General features: G+C 32.3%; 1 protein-coding gene across 2 annotated transcripts in view; it reads right to left on the reverse strand.

Moving 5' to 3' along the window:
- Positions 1–15,682, reverse strand: part of LOC128993890 (discoidin domain-containing receptor 2-like) — a 77,046-nt gene that overhangs the window by 30,528 nt on the left and 30,836 nt on the right. For both annotated transcript variants that reach the window (XM_054417960.1, XM_054417959.1), the window contains exons 2-3: positions 4,608–4,805; positions 1,929–2,034 (exon numbers count right to left, since the gene is read on the reverse strand). In XM_054417960.1, the coding sequence (XP_054273935.1) occupies positions 1,929–2,034; positions 4,608–4,674 (173 nt within the window). In that variant the 5' untranslated portion in view covers positions 4,675–4,805. The remainder of the gene's footprint in view (positions 1–1,928; positions 2,035–4,607; positions 4,806–15,682) is intronic.

The following is a 15,682-nucleotide window of genomic DNA, read 5'->3' on the forward strand; positions in this document are numbered from 1 at the left end:
GGAGTTAAGGGCTTATACTTGTAAACGTGCAACTGCCAATACTTTGTATAGTCATATATCCATCCACTACCTTGGGCTTGGTATTTGTGTATAGAAGCATCAATCTTTAAAAGTGCATTTTCAATTTGAGACTTTAAATCTCTCTTCTCAATAGTTAAGGTAGTAAGGCTTCTAAAATCTGCAATACATTCTTTTTCATTAACTAATTTTCCATTTTGATCCATTGAATATTTTATAAATTTGATTCTCCTAACTAAAGTCCATTTTATTGGCAGAGGACAAGACTTCAGAGTACTTTCAAGGTCAGCTCTAATCGATTCACCAACAAATTTTATCATTGTGTATGGACATTTCATGCAAGAATTGGCATGTCTTTTAAAATGTCCAACAACATTTCTTTTACAAAAATTACAACTCTTGTGTCTTTGTAATATATGCGACTTTAGAGCCACATTATTATCACAGATTAAATTGCAAACCTTGCACAGTTTCACCTTCATTTGATGAATTACCTTGTAGTGGCGAATCAGGTTACTTTTGGTGGAGAGCGACACGGAGCAGTGTTGACAGGTGGGCCTCATGGTCCAGAATGAAATATCACCCGAATGTCACTTCTATTTATAGACTTTTCGAAAATTTCAAAAATTTTTAACCAGAAATTGTGAAATTTTCAAAATTTTTAGCTAGAAATTAAAAAACTTTTAAACAATTTAACTAGAAATTATTTCAACGGGAGGTCACCCACCCAAGGCTTAATCAAGAGCTACCACTAGAGACGAGAAAACCGACCATGAGTCGGGAGCGAGAAGCCTGACCATAAGTCGGGAGCGCGCCATGAGCCGGGAGCGCGCCCGAGTTCGCGTACAAACCTCGCACTATCAAGTTGGTGATTTTGAGAATATACATGTGAATAGATATGGATTTGAAATTGTAATAGTGTTATACAATGGTATTGAACATTTATATAGGCTTGTATAGGCCGAGAGCTGGATTTTTTAAAAAGTGGTCAAAAAAAGCTCACCATGTTATTCTTATGGGGAAAACGTGCCTAAAGTGGCGTTAAACCATCATATTGCCTCTACTCTACATTTACACTTGTAAGGGTCAATAAATGTAAAAAATAGCTTTTTTAGCTTAATATCGAATATATTTATGGGGAATAAGTAAGAAATAAGGTTTGACAATTATATTGGGATATTTAGGTAAAGATCAGGATTTTTGGTTTTAGTGGCCAAAAAATGATCCCATGTTATTTCTTATGGGAAAACGTGCCCCAAGTGACTTTAAACCGGTAGTTCGCCACTACTACCTTGCTTGTATGTATAACATCTTTTGGAAATCAATGTGAAAATAAATTATGTTGGGTTTGAGAGGAAGAATTATTTCCTTAGGCTAGAGTACTGTACTAGCTTAAATATCCATTACAACTCAATGCCAATAAAACTCAAACATGATTCAGTTTAAACACACATTCAGCACTCTGCAGTACGTACTTGTGAAACACTTCTTGAATGAGTCTTAATGTGATCATTATGTTTCGTAAGGGCTGGTATAGTTATATATGTGAATTCTGTCATCCGTAAATGTACCACATATATTTTATTTGGACTATTTAACGACGCTACCGACTCAAGAAGTTTACAAAACTTCTGATGAATCTTGACATCGAAACATTTACAACTAATATTGACATCGAGACATCGAAAAGTGCAAAAAAGCTCTCAATTTTCCGAGGGATGTTGTCAAAAATTCTATTCACAAACTAATGACGTAGGTAATCTGATTTTTCGTAATTGCAGCTCAGGGGCTACAAGTGATGGGTATAAACCTTTTCTCAAAAGTTCTACTAGGAAATATTGCATAACAGTTGCCAATGCCAAAGTAGCATTTAGTGCCAGTATATTGTGTGATAAAGCAATGTAACATACCTTGCATTCTGAGGCCCAACGGATTTCACTTCATAAGAGGAGGACGCAGAGATGGCGTTGTCTGGGATTCTGCCTTCCTCCATCCCTAAAGGTGCCTGGCACTCTCCTGCCATAACAACATTAATCAATTGTTAGTCTCATAATAAAACAAAACATAAACACGCACACACACAGACAGATAAGTAAAAATGAATATAGAGAGGAAGGCAAAAATGTATATGTAATTATAAAAATATAAAACACTACCTGCACAGAAGGGTGTTTTGTATTAACAATCAGAGAAAGATGTTGTGTCCTACCTATGCTAAAACGTATACGTAGTCTATTTTACTTACAAAACTATAACCAGACATTCTGATATTTTGCATAGCTAGAAGTTTCAAAAGTGGGGTTCTTAAGAAAGAAGCTATTGCACTAAAACTAAACGGCCATGTCTACCAAAAGATTGATTTATTTGTGTGACCCTTTCCCTCAGTTGTATCTATTGTAGTTTTTGACATACGGAACATTACTTTTGTATCAAAATGTAAGTGGTTTAGAGAAATGATAGTTATATAAAATAAAAATAAAAATATCAAGCAGATATTACGAGGGCTCACCCCGTGGTCGAAAACTCTACCAAAAGTTTGTATTGTGCAACTTCTCTATTTTCAACCCATAATTCAAATAAATGTAATTGAAATTTCTTTAATTATTTTTAACTTTGTGTTTATATTTTGTTGTTATTTCTTTGCCAACATGACAACCAATTAGGCCCATGTAAATTGTTTTGAATTTAAATTCATATTTTGTACTTATTTTTTAGCTTACTGTATTTTAATGTATAAAGGGATTCTGCACATCTACAGGAAAATATCTTTCATTTGGTACCAACAGCGTGTAATTTGGTCCAGTAGTATGGTCAGCCGTCATAAGTTTTGCAAAAGTTTTTTGGTTTATAAGATTAATTTGTACTTTTAATTGTTAAGTAGTTTAATATGCCACATTTTAGAACAACGATTCTTAACGTAAATAACTACAAGATGCAAACTTACAGAGGATACAGCTTATAAAGAAAACCCGTACTTATAAAGAATGGTAATTTGTTACCCCTATTATAAAGCATCGCTTCAGCTACCATTTGGTTCAACGAAAGTACTTTTTAATCAAATTAGTTGTAAAGAGCCCTCATAAGAAAGTGATGTCGAAATTGAGGTTAACATAGTGAAGTATCTTTTGAGCAAGTTTGCTTGGTAATGTTTAACTTGCCTTCCATTCAACTTTTGGCAAGGTTTCCCAAGGCCTGATCTAATATTCATTCGGAGCCACAAAAGATTCATCATCCTTGATCCGACCAATCAGCTTCTCTTTAGATTTGATACAAGTTTTATCAACTTTTTGCTTTTGGTAGGCCTACGTTGTAACACCTCACAATTAATCCTCTGTTGATACAGTTTAATTTAAAAATCTATATCTTAACTTGTTATACCAGTAGAGTTTTACCTTAAATTTTTTTCTTCAAAATTACAGGTTATTTTTTAGTATTATACAACTAATACAACTAATTTCCACACGATTGAGACTTATTCGTAGATATGTTTATAGATATTGTTTAACAAATAGACAACTTCGTAACTAAAAATTATAAGTTTGTAATATTTAAGTAATTATAATCTAAGTCATAAATATTTAAAAGCAATGATGTTTCTAGGCAGTTGGATGTTTTATAAAAATAAATAATCCTAAGGAATCTTAGTTTTATTGGTTTTTATTCCTCTAGGTTCCATCCCGGAATTTGTTTTCCTCATTACTTTAGGCTAGGTCTAAATGAGGTCAATTAGATGCAATCATTGGTAATTAACGGGATATGAACTTAAGATAACCAAAGTCCTCACTCTAAAAGGGTTTGAGTTAGCAATAGGCCTACTATTTTATCTTTCCTTTACTATGGTTTAATGTATTTTTACATAACGACGTAATGATAAAGTTGTAATGTTAATATTTCCTTCAAGAGCTTTGTTTATTGTCGACTTGTGTTTGTGTGAAATTGGATTAATTTGTGTTTCTAATAATAGTTCAATCTTGACTCTAATCGCTTATTTAATGCACGGAGTGGAATATCTCTTAAAAGTCTTGGTCCATAACCAAATTCACTTTGCTTCGAGAGGTCAGCTCTAGACGATATATTGCAAGGAATAATACCAACATGTCCAATAGAAATGAATCATGTAGTCACGTAAATCCCTTCATACATCTTGTTTAACCTACTTCTGCATTTGATTTGTGTCGTACAATTGATATGAGGTTTGTATACAAATTAAAGATTTTAACCTCAATGGGTTTCTATTAATATTTAAACTTACGTTTTTCAGTAAACAATCTTAAATGTAAGAGTGTGCCTATATGTACGATGAAACGATAAAATAATGTTTTACACGTATATTTACACATATTTATAGTAAAATGGACTCATAAGGAGTTTACTAAGCTACATGTTATTTAAAATTAATTAACTATTACGTTTTATGTTTTTTAATGTAATGATTCATTAAGAAGGAAAATTTACTTATTGTATATAATACAATGAGTGAAATATATTTTCTCCCTGATTAATTATGTATTCATTTCAATGAATACCAACACATAGTTTATCGTGATAATTATACTTGATTGAATTATCATTTAAAATGTAACATTTACCGGAAGCAGCAACGCAGCTGTGTACAAAGTTGACCAGGATGATGGCCAACAGCAGCAGCCTGGCCATGACGTCACAGTCACGTGACAGCAGTGACGTCACCTTCAACAGAGTGACGTCAGCCTGGCCCGCATGTCTGCTCGGCAGTCACGTTGACGTCGTCATTGGTGATGAGGCTTGTGAACGGTCTACACTACAGCCTGAAACAAAAAACAAAGAGATCAAACCTACGTCACTTCATGACGTTATTTTAAAACAAAGAAGTCATTCCAGACCGCAGGGCTTCTTGGACAGTCTACACTATCTTAAAACAAAAAAAGTGAGGCAAAAAATACGCCACTTAATGACGTCATCTTTAAAAAGTGGCGCCATTCTGGACCGGTAGGTCTTCTTGGATACTATTTGAACCACGTCATTGATGTTAAAGGTTCTGTGAGTATACAAAAAATCCGACAACATGTCGACCGAAGGAACAAAACTACTTAAATTTAAAAACCATAACGGTCACGAGTGACAGCTATGACGTAATCACAAAATAGTGTCATCATTGATCATCGTTGATGATGTAATAGTTTAAATGGTTCTTGGTGACTGCGACAAATGTATTCATTAATTCATATGAAAAAATAAATATAAAAATATTCATACAAAATTGGGTCTGATGATGATTAGAGTGTCGAATCGAAAGCAATAACCACTACCACTTTTCATATTGCTTATATTTACTGTCTTTTTAAAACAATATGAGTATAAGTATATGTTTCCAGTATTGTTTGACATATTTTTTTACTTTTCAACAAAACTACTAAAGAATTCAATCAATTAAATTTATCAAAACTACTTCGTTCGAGTCAGGTAGTTGTTATGATTTAATCTTCAAAACAGTGATGTCAGCTTGACTCAATTGATTGATGTCAACGTAGTCGTTTGGATAGCTGTTTAGGCGTTTTTCCTCGTCATTTCGTACTTTATGAGTTTCAATAAAATCATTAAAGTCAAAAAACAATCGAAGAACAGCCAAAAAAATCGAAGGATTAATAATTAAACCCGTGTACAGTAAAAAGTTTTAGATTTTTTTTCTATTTTTGACCCTCTAAAAAAGAATTTTCTTATTTTTTCTTAACCATTTTATTAAACTCAAAAACATATCATTTAGTATGTTCAAGTATTTTGTACGATTAATGATTGCGGAACATATTTTTGTTACTGGAACTTTAATATTCCCATTTATTTTTATGAAGAATAAGCCAACTCTTGTAGTTTGTTTGTTTATAGGTAGGCTATTTTGTTCGAACTTGGATTTTTTTTATTTTATCCTAAACTATTGATATTTAAGTAAAGAAAATTTGATAACCTTTTCTGTTGCAGCAAACCTGTACTTGTTCAACCAATGGATATTTGAATAGGAAATAAATCTGACATGTTTAAGGGGACATTTAAGTGAAAATCTAATGAGAAATTCATTTAGATTGTAGGTTTGCTGCAGCAGGGGTATTTCAAATTTAAGGTGCTATAGAATTTATATTTCTATTAAAACCTCATTACACAATTATTATTGAATTAGTCAGAGCGGCAACGACGTGTGGCACATGGCTAACAGCCAGTTAAAAATGCATTAGTAACAATTAAGGGGAAAAACCAGTGCCATCACTTGTCACATGTTTGGTAGGCAATTACAACATTAAATTTTTACAATTGTGTGATAAACGAATCAAGCTGACATTGAACATTATTGAACTTTAGATGGATCAAAAGAAGGCATTTTCTGTTTTATTTCGTTACGATACTTTTAATCGTGAAATATTGCATTTTCAATAATGAGGGAAAATTAAAATGCATATGAGATTGAAACGAGAACACTAAGAAACCTTTGAATAGCATTGGAACATGTGTTTATAAGTGGTATAGTAAGAAAATAAGAATCCATAACTTAATCACAAATAAAAAAATATTTTAGGTTTTTAAACTATGTTAAACAGTAATAGATGTTGTAAACTAACTGATGTGTTTTAACTGGAAATTATTTCTAAGAGTTCGTTAGCCATTTAGACTAAATTTACTATACTTTTGAACGTTAATGTGGTGATTTTATGTGAAATAGACAATTATGGTACAACGTTTCAGTAATTATTGTTTTTTAATTCACAAGTAATTTTATTTACATATAAGGAAATCCACAGAATAAAACTAACTACACATTCCATACAAGTTAACAGCTTCTTTACCTTTTTTCTATTATGAAATGTAATACACTTTTAAATTAATAACTCCAATAAGACAAGGTTACGAGAAACAACCGAATTAAATAAATTGCTTGTAACAACGGTAACATTTCGACAGTAAGTATGGGATGCACCAAGTGCTCTTAAATGTTTTTGGACCATCGCCAATCCTCGTGATCCGTATGGGTCAGCTCCAGAGATATATTGCAAGGAATAATACCAACATGTCCAATAGAAATGAATCATGTCGCCAGCTAGATCTCTCCATATATCTTGATTCACCTACTTCTGTAAAGAGTACTAGAAATCTGCAAGTAAGTAAATCTTATATACTATTTGCCTTGCCAATTCTATTAACTTTTCGTCGCTAAAATATTTTTCAATTACTCATTGCATTTCAACAATTTAAACGTCAACGATAAAAACTGAGACGAATAAATAAGCGCTTACTTGGGTAAGAAATTTTGTTTAGAAATGAAATATTTTATCTATATATATAATAGTTATAAATATTTCGTCTTAGTATTGTTTAAACACATTAGCTATGATGGGTAAAATGTCAAATCAAAGATTTAACACAAAGGTAATTTATTAAAAAGCCTATATAACGGCCTATTGATTTAATTCGTAGATTTACAGCTTTGCTAGTTACGCTATTTTTGACTAACATAATCGTAACATGTAGATTTTTTTATTCGTTAGAACGGTTTTTGAGAAACTCAGATTTTTCATTTATTTTACGTGTGGCTTTATGGGAAAAACCATTACATATTAAAATTTGTAAAAATACCGGAGATACCATGGATTACCTACATACCAAATGTCATAAAAATCGGACAAAAGGTGTAGTCTGTAGCTCTGTACAAATCCACACATACATACACACACAGACATCACTTCGAAAACCTCTTATGGGTTGAGAGGCACCCATAGCGGATATTACACATCAAAACTTAAACTCGAAGGTTTTGACGTAAAACAATACTTTCACCTTATACTATGTAAAAGGGTAGTAAAAAGTCAGGGGAACAATTGATTAAGAATATACGTAATAGACGAATAATCATTGTGTAATGGCATGAGAGAACTGTACGTTAGAACGCCTTTATATCGGGTCAGTATCGAGCCCAATCTGAGGTACGTATCTGCCTCGAAGCTACCTAGTCTAACTGCCCTGTCGAGAACTAATTGATTTAAATTGCCCAAAGACTGATTACAGTGAAGTCCTCACATCGTAGATTAGTAGGCGAGTTAGTAAATCAATACCGGACACGTTTGACAGGTCCTAATGGTAGATGTTTCAAGTGCATACCTCATTGTCAGCTTCACCTGATGTCTAGCGATAGGAGTTTTTATTTTGTCCACATTAGTTTATTCTTTTCGACGGTAAGATTTAATAATTGTAAACAAGTTCTTAATATTAGAGATGTGATAATTACCATTGATATATAATGTAAAATGAATAAACTGTTGAAAAATTTGAGATGAAATTTTTTATTAGTAATTCAGTTGTCTAGATTGAGTCAATAGTTGGGGAAAAAACATGTTTTATCTTATAAAACACATATTTAATAGTTGTTTTATGTTTACAATAAGGTCACCTAACTTAGAGATCAAGCTGGTATTTTGGTAGAGTGCGGAACTTCAGTCCCCGAGGTCACGTATTCAAATCCCGCCAAACACAAATATATTTAATTTATGTTATAATTCCGAGTCTCTCTCTAAACCTTAATTATTAAGGAAAACAATTCCGGGCTAGAACCTGGAGGCATAAAAATCATCTAAATTAAACCAGTTTCCTAAATGTTCTAAAACAGATATTGTGTGGGTAAAACAATTAGATTAACTTTCAATTTCTATTGCTCGAAAAGCAATATGTTCTTACCTACTTACTATAAAAAAATAAGTAACACTTGAATGTTAATAAGTACACCATCAATACATAATTTATGTAGTGAACTATACATGAGACTAATAAAAAATCTCGTGTTTATTCCAAACCCATTTTTTTTTACAAAAGATACACCTACGTTGTAAAGGAACAGGCAAGGGGCATTCACGGGAGATCTTTATCAATATTATCGCCAGCCGAGGAAATTACCCCCAGAGGCCTGGTGCTTGTCCAGTCCTAACTGTAACAAAGGATACCTCCCCTGTCCCAAGGGCTTCCTCATTCCTTTATGGTAGTAAGTAGAAATCAATATAGAGTGCAGCCGGATGACCTAGCATTGATCTTTGGGGGTGAAATGTAAAGTGTATATGTGAAATGTAGCTAGGTCAAAATTAGCTGTACATTAGTAAATAGTTGAGATGAGATTTATTTAGATTTTTCGACCAGATATTGTCGCTTTAGAATTTCCTGAGATGAAACGAATATTGTTTGTCTAGGAAATACATTCACACTGCATATAATTAACATATTTTTTTATAAATATGAGAAATACAGATTGGTCTTAAAATTGACATTCGCATTGTAACTAGTGTATGCTGTTTAACTATAAAAAATGTAACATTTATTTAAAGTATATTACGATTCTTAAGTGGAAGTTTAACAACATATGCATACGTTTATTCATGACGAAAAACTAACTCTGTTATTCTGGTACTTATGACCAATATGTTGATTTTAATTATACATTTTCACTTTGAATTACATAAACGCACAACACTATCGTATATACATGTTTTGTTTATACATTAAACACCAAAAAAGCTTAAAACGTCCAACAAGAATTAAACATTGTTTTCTTGACGAAATAGATTCCATTGAAAACATGTTATGTAATCTGCGGTCTGGAAAAATAATGAAATGTACCAAATGGGTTTAAAGGGATTGGTAAATATTGTAAAGAAAAAGTTTAATTAAATAAAGGTTTAAACGAGCTTCTGATTCAATTACTGGAGAAAAACCAGGCATCAGTTATTGAAGTATGCAATCAAATTGAACAGCTCTCTTAATTGAACGGAGAACAAACCTTTCCAGAATATTTTCATTTTACCGATATCGGTAATTTATAAGGTTTAACGGTGATCAAATATTCAACGATATTTATGACGGTAATAAATATTCAGTTCAGACTACAGGTTAATACATTTTCTTAAAGAATGTCTAACCTCATTTTATAAAAAAAATCAATAAATACAAAACAATGTTGTCAAAATTTCTTTTAATCCCTCTGAGAAAAAGTGAAACTAAAGTATATTTTGTTTATATTCTGGTGACTGAATTTAGAAGGTAAAGAAATATGATTTTCTACATATTATATCATGTGAATTTAAATTTTTACTTCCTTTGACAGCAATGTTGGTGACTTGCGAAAAGTATGTCATAACGAATAGTTTCCTTTTTCTAATTGTGTTAAATCACTGTAATTCGTTTGTCCATATTCGTGGGACACCCCATTTATTTTTAGTAGGGATAAGCTGTAAACAAAACTATTATAATATAATGATATGAAAAGTTATTGATTTTGACGGGCCATACGGTACTTTTTAAAAACTTAACTGTTTTGCCTATTGACAAAGTACAAGCATGTTTGTACCAACTTATGACTGTTGGTCCAACTTATAAATAACTTAAAACCAACTTATAACTTATAACTGTTGGTCTATTTATTTTATATAGTAAAATAACATCTTCCAATAGTTTTACAAACCAATCTTAGATACTTTTGTATATAAATGTACATACTTCTGGAACATACCTTGTCCTTATTTTACAAACCTTTTAAACGTTGACTAAGTAAACTAATTAAAATACCTAGATTGTACCTGTTTTCGGTTATGTGATCATATTTCCCTTCTTCAAATGGTGGGTTATAGAAATATTTTTGTGTAAAAAATCGGCCAGAAAAATTATTTTAGGGCCAGCCTGGCTCCGGGTAACATGTAACTTGTAACATGTGGCTAACTGCTGCCGTTAAAAAAGCATTAGTAACAATTAGGAACAAAAACCACCGCCGCAACAACTCTGGTGAAAATTGATCTGCACACGCCTGTTAACGAGTTTTGTTGGAATGTTTTACACAGATCCATTACTGATATTTGAATAAACATAAATGCTGCTGGAAAATATCGAATAGCAATCTAACAATTAGGCGTGGTAGTTGTATTAGGAGAGTAAAGTTTCTTTTGGCTTTGAAAATCTGGTGGAATAATATTCAAACAACAATGTAGTGCCATTATTTAACGCTACACACAAAAATCACGATCAAAAATACCATGTGCATCAAATTAAGCATACTAAGCTCTTAAGTGTAATATTTCTTAAAAAAAAGTTCAAATACCTGCTATTAAGCAATCCAACGTTGTTGTAAACACAACTAGTTTCGGTGCCTGTGTGGCACCATCATCTGGCTGTACAAGGACGGTTTTCTTTATTCATACGAAGAGCGTCATATTGTTTACACGAAAATAATAAATAAAACACGAATACGAGACATTTATTTTTTTTGGGTATGATCAAGTTTGTTGACAAGCTAATGGGAGAAATTATGTATGAGATTGCTGATACCGTTTATTTTAACCATAGATTTCCACAAAATAATAAAAATGAATTTCACGACCATTTTGAATAGATATTTGCTTTTAAAAAAGCGACAACTCATTCATAAACAATATTTTTTTATTCAATAACATTGATAAATAGTTTAGGAAATCTAACGCAGGATGATTGTAGCTGGCAAGACAAATGAATCAGCTGAGAAGCGCAGGTGAACACTGAACAGCTGGTCCACATCAACTAATGTGTTTCCAACGAGGGCTAACCACGGCCATTCCCCGCAGCTCGATAACGGATTGATTACATCGTCTGGTCCAGACAGCTTCCACGTTTCACTCCTTATTTGTTTTGTTAGAAGTCCTCTCATAGAAATCTAGGGGAGTTAAAATATTGACATTTTTGAAGCCTAAGAACCTTTAAAAAGTATAAATTTTTAAGAGATCGTTACTATGGACAAGTGGTTTACATAAATGAGTGGTGTCAATTTGCAGTATCTAAAGTCAATGCTACATAGTCTCTAATTAATTGGTTTTAATTTTGTAGTATACTATCCTCAAGGGCATTATTCCGAATGTTCTTTCCTTTCGTTTTGTATTCGTAATCTGCTTGTATAAATTCCTTGTATCAAACATATGCTGAGACTCTTTTTTTACATCTATACTTATTTAATACGCAAGCATGTTTTTTGTGACAATTACTCCTCCGAAACTACTGAACCGATTGACATGTTTTCGGTGTCATTGGAAAGAGCGTAACGTGAAGTTGTGCAGGAAACTTTCTTTTTAGGGAAATAATTAGAGAGTTAGGCCCTGGAGCCCTTTAAAGTTTTGTATTTCTCCATAAGATTAACATGGGAAACAAAAATTGTTATAAAACTCCAGCTGTTGTCAGAAGTTACAAGTGAGAAGAAGAACATATGTTAATTCTAAACATTCAGAAATTATGACCGTTATTCCTTTTAAAATAACACCTCTAATACTTAGCAATTGCTCGAATTCGAGCAACAGGTACACTAGTTTGTATTATTATATCGCAAAGGTGACCAATCAAAATGACCTTTTTAAAAATTCGCAAAGCTTAAATTCACTTGGGAAGAAACGCTGTAATGTGATTTCTATTTCAGATACCTTCCCATAATAGGTTACTATAACTGTGTTAAATTTCGCAAGGACCGCTTCAGCCGTTCAGGAGTATTTGGAACACACATAGAAGTGTAGTATGAGAGCTTTGATTAATTGCACCAATCATGTTGAATCTTGATCAAATAGATTAGACACACATATCCTAACATAAATAATGTTTAAATTTTTCATCATAACGATAACCATTTGCCACCGTTAATAGAAATAAAAATAAGCCAAACAAGAACGAATAATGATACTGAATCACTCGACAGTACTAGATTCTAAATAATGCAGTGTTATCCAGATTTATTTGGCCAAGTTCCACACGCTCTCAAGCCAAGAACTCTGGACAATGTATTACAGTATTCCGATGACAGGAATACGTCGTTTGAATATGAACTACTGCAAGTTCTGAAAACATCATCGATCACCTACTTCTGGGGCAACATGCACTTCATACGTGGACAGAATCTAGTGGGTAATTGAAATATCACCGCTACAGCAAACCTGCAGACGAAGAGAAATCAGGCCTACATTTGCCTGATTGGATTGTCACTCAAATGACTCCTTTTACGTTTCATACAGTTAATATTTCACAGTGTTTTTTGGAATATTCTCCTTAACCATTAAGTGGATAACAACCCTTCAATATACTAAATTATTCGATTTTTAAGCTAGGCCTATACGTAATGGTTAAGAAATAAATAAAAAAAAATACGATTTAAGCTAAAAAACGCCAAATCCCAACTTTTTCCTCACAGAACTCCCCATAAACCCCCGTTTTATATGTAGAAGATCATTATGATTTGCAAAATTGTTTGAATAAATGAAGGTTAACACATTTTATTCAAATTGGACGATTTTTATGTTAGACTTGGGTTTTTTGCCTATGGGGTCTGATGATTATTAGAGTGTTCAATCGAAATCTATCACCAGTTACCATCTTTCATATGTATTTACCGTCTTGTGAGTAAACAGTATAGTGTAAATATATTATTATACGTGTTATTTGACGTATTTTTGTGCTTTCAGGTAATTTAACAACACGTACGATGCTAATCAAGAAGTTATTTAGAGTTTTATATTAGGTTTCAGGTATCACCATGAGACCTTCGGTAATCAGTAATTCCATAAATAGGAAATTCGCTAAAACCATGAATAGCTCAACGCGTCTCAGCGACATTTAATAAATATACCTATTTTAAGTTAAATCTCGTAAATACTGTTTTCCCTCCTAAGCCAAATACATTAGAATAGGAAAATAATTATTCAATTGAAGATGGGGAAGTAATCTAATTAACTTGTGTAGGAGTATTTAAGACCATTTGGCCTATATTGTTAAAAATTATTTGTTAATATAAAAACACTGTAAAGGTGAAAAACTCTTTCTGGAAAGTGACAACCGCTTGGCGGAACCTAAACATTTCCTGTGGGAAATATCTTTGTGCCAAATATTCACCAGAACAGAGAAGGGATATTCAGCATTGTAATCTGAACTACACATCCAGTAAAATACTGTATAAATTATATACTCAAATGAAGTCTATACTAGTAAATCCGTGTTTATCAAGCTTTTTACTACTAAGTAACATTGTTTTATAAGAAATTAAATTTAGATTTTCTTTTTGAAGCAACGGTTTATTAAATGCGAACTTTAAAACAAATTCTATTTTGTAAAATATATTAGGCATACTCTATTTCTATTTTTTAATTCAAACGTATACTTATTTATTAATAAAATTGTGCATGTTAAAATAATTATTATAATCTTCAAACGGTTTTTTTACTGTATATTATATCTCAATAAGAGATTTAGCATAAATTTTGTTTGTTCAGTTGTTGATGGATATGAAACAAATGTTTTTTTATTTATTTTTATTTAAAAGAGATAAGTCATAGAAACACTGAGAGTACGTAACTAAATATTATAGTTAGTGATAAGTATTTTATATGTACCTTTGACTGAATACATCTTAACACAAACATACATTTCAAACAATAAACGGCAAATAACAGCAAAACCTGTTGGTTACTCGTTCTCCTAAAGTCATATTTTCTTTCCACTGGATATTCAACTCCTGTGTTATATAAATCACGATGCTGACCGGGCGGGACCCATAATTCAATAAACAACTACACCACTGCCTAGATACTATCAGACCGGGAAGGTCCAACGTGCCTTAGGCACAACTCTGGTATCATGTAATTGATTTGAATTACTTAAAGATTGATAACACCTAATTCATAATCATCTGAAGACCAAATACTTAATGATGCGACATTTCGATCACTGCAAGTGGACTTGTAATCGATCCTATGTGAAATCTTTGGTCTGTTTCATATTGTTTGGCAAATATTTGTATTCGTTTAAGATGGCCAAATATTTATATTTTATTCTAGGGTACATTTTAAAACTAGGCCCTAGTTGTACTCTTTGGTTCTCACACCAGTGGATAAGTGAAACTCTAAAAATTTATTTTAATTTGCTAAGACATATATGAGCTAAAGAGTAAAATTGTATCGCTCATCAAGTGTGTTTATATTTTTGCACAGTATTTTTTTCTGTCCCGGGCTAGAACCTTTACATCACCTACGCTAGCTATAGCCCTTACTTTGTTTTTCACAGTACTTCAGGCTAGTCCTAGAGGATTGCAGGATTATCACGTGGATAAAATACATTGGTAACTGGCAGGATTTGATCCCGGGACCTCAGGCCCCCAAGCCCCACACTCTACCACGAGACAAGCTCACTCTCCCAAAGTATATCAATCCAGACAGGATATATATATATATATATATATATATATATATATATATATATATATATATATATATATGAATCGTTGACTAAATATATTTCTTCCCAAAAGGATTGCGTGTGAATTTGACCCTTGTGGAGTTAAAGATGTCTCTAAGGTTTTCTATCGCGACCAGAGGCAGTTTATTTAAGTTAATACGTAGTTTTACGTTAACGTTGAAATTGCATGCTACATTCAGTTAGTAACGTTAAAAAAATACTGGTAAAATTGTATCATTACACGCCTAAATTTTAATTAATTGATTCTTTTAACGGATGATAATATTACTTAACACAAAGATTTTGTGAAAAGGTAAAGACAGTAAATAATATAATACACAGTAATTACAAAGGGTATTTCAAATCGACTGAAACATTGTGTATATTTTATAAACTTATACTGAGAGGGTGGTACATTACAGCACAGAAAATA

This window comes from Macrosteles quadrilineatus, unplaced genomic scaffold (assembly GCF_028750875.1).
Source record: "Macrosteles quadrilineatus isolate MER2022 unplaced genomic scaffold, UCM_ALF_1.0 Scaffold_5__1_contigs__length_97177068, whole genome shotgun sequence".
NCBI classification, from domain to species: domain Eukaryota; kingdom Metazoa; phylum Arthropoda; class Insecta; order Hemiptera; family Cicadellidae; genus Macrosteles; species Macrosteles quadrilineatus.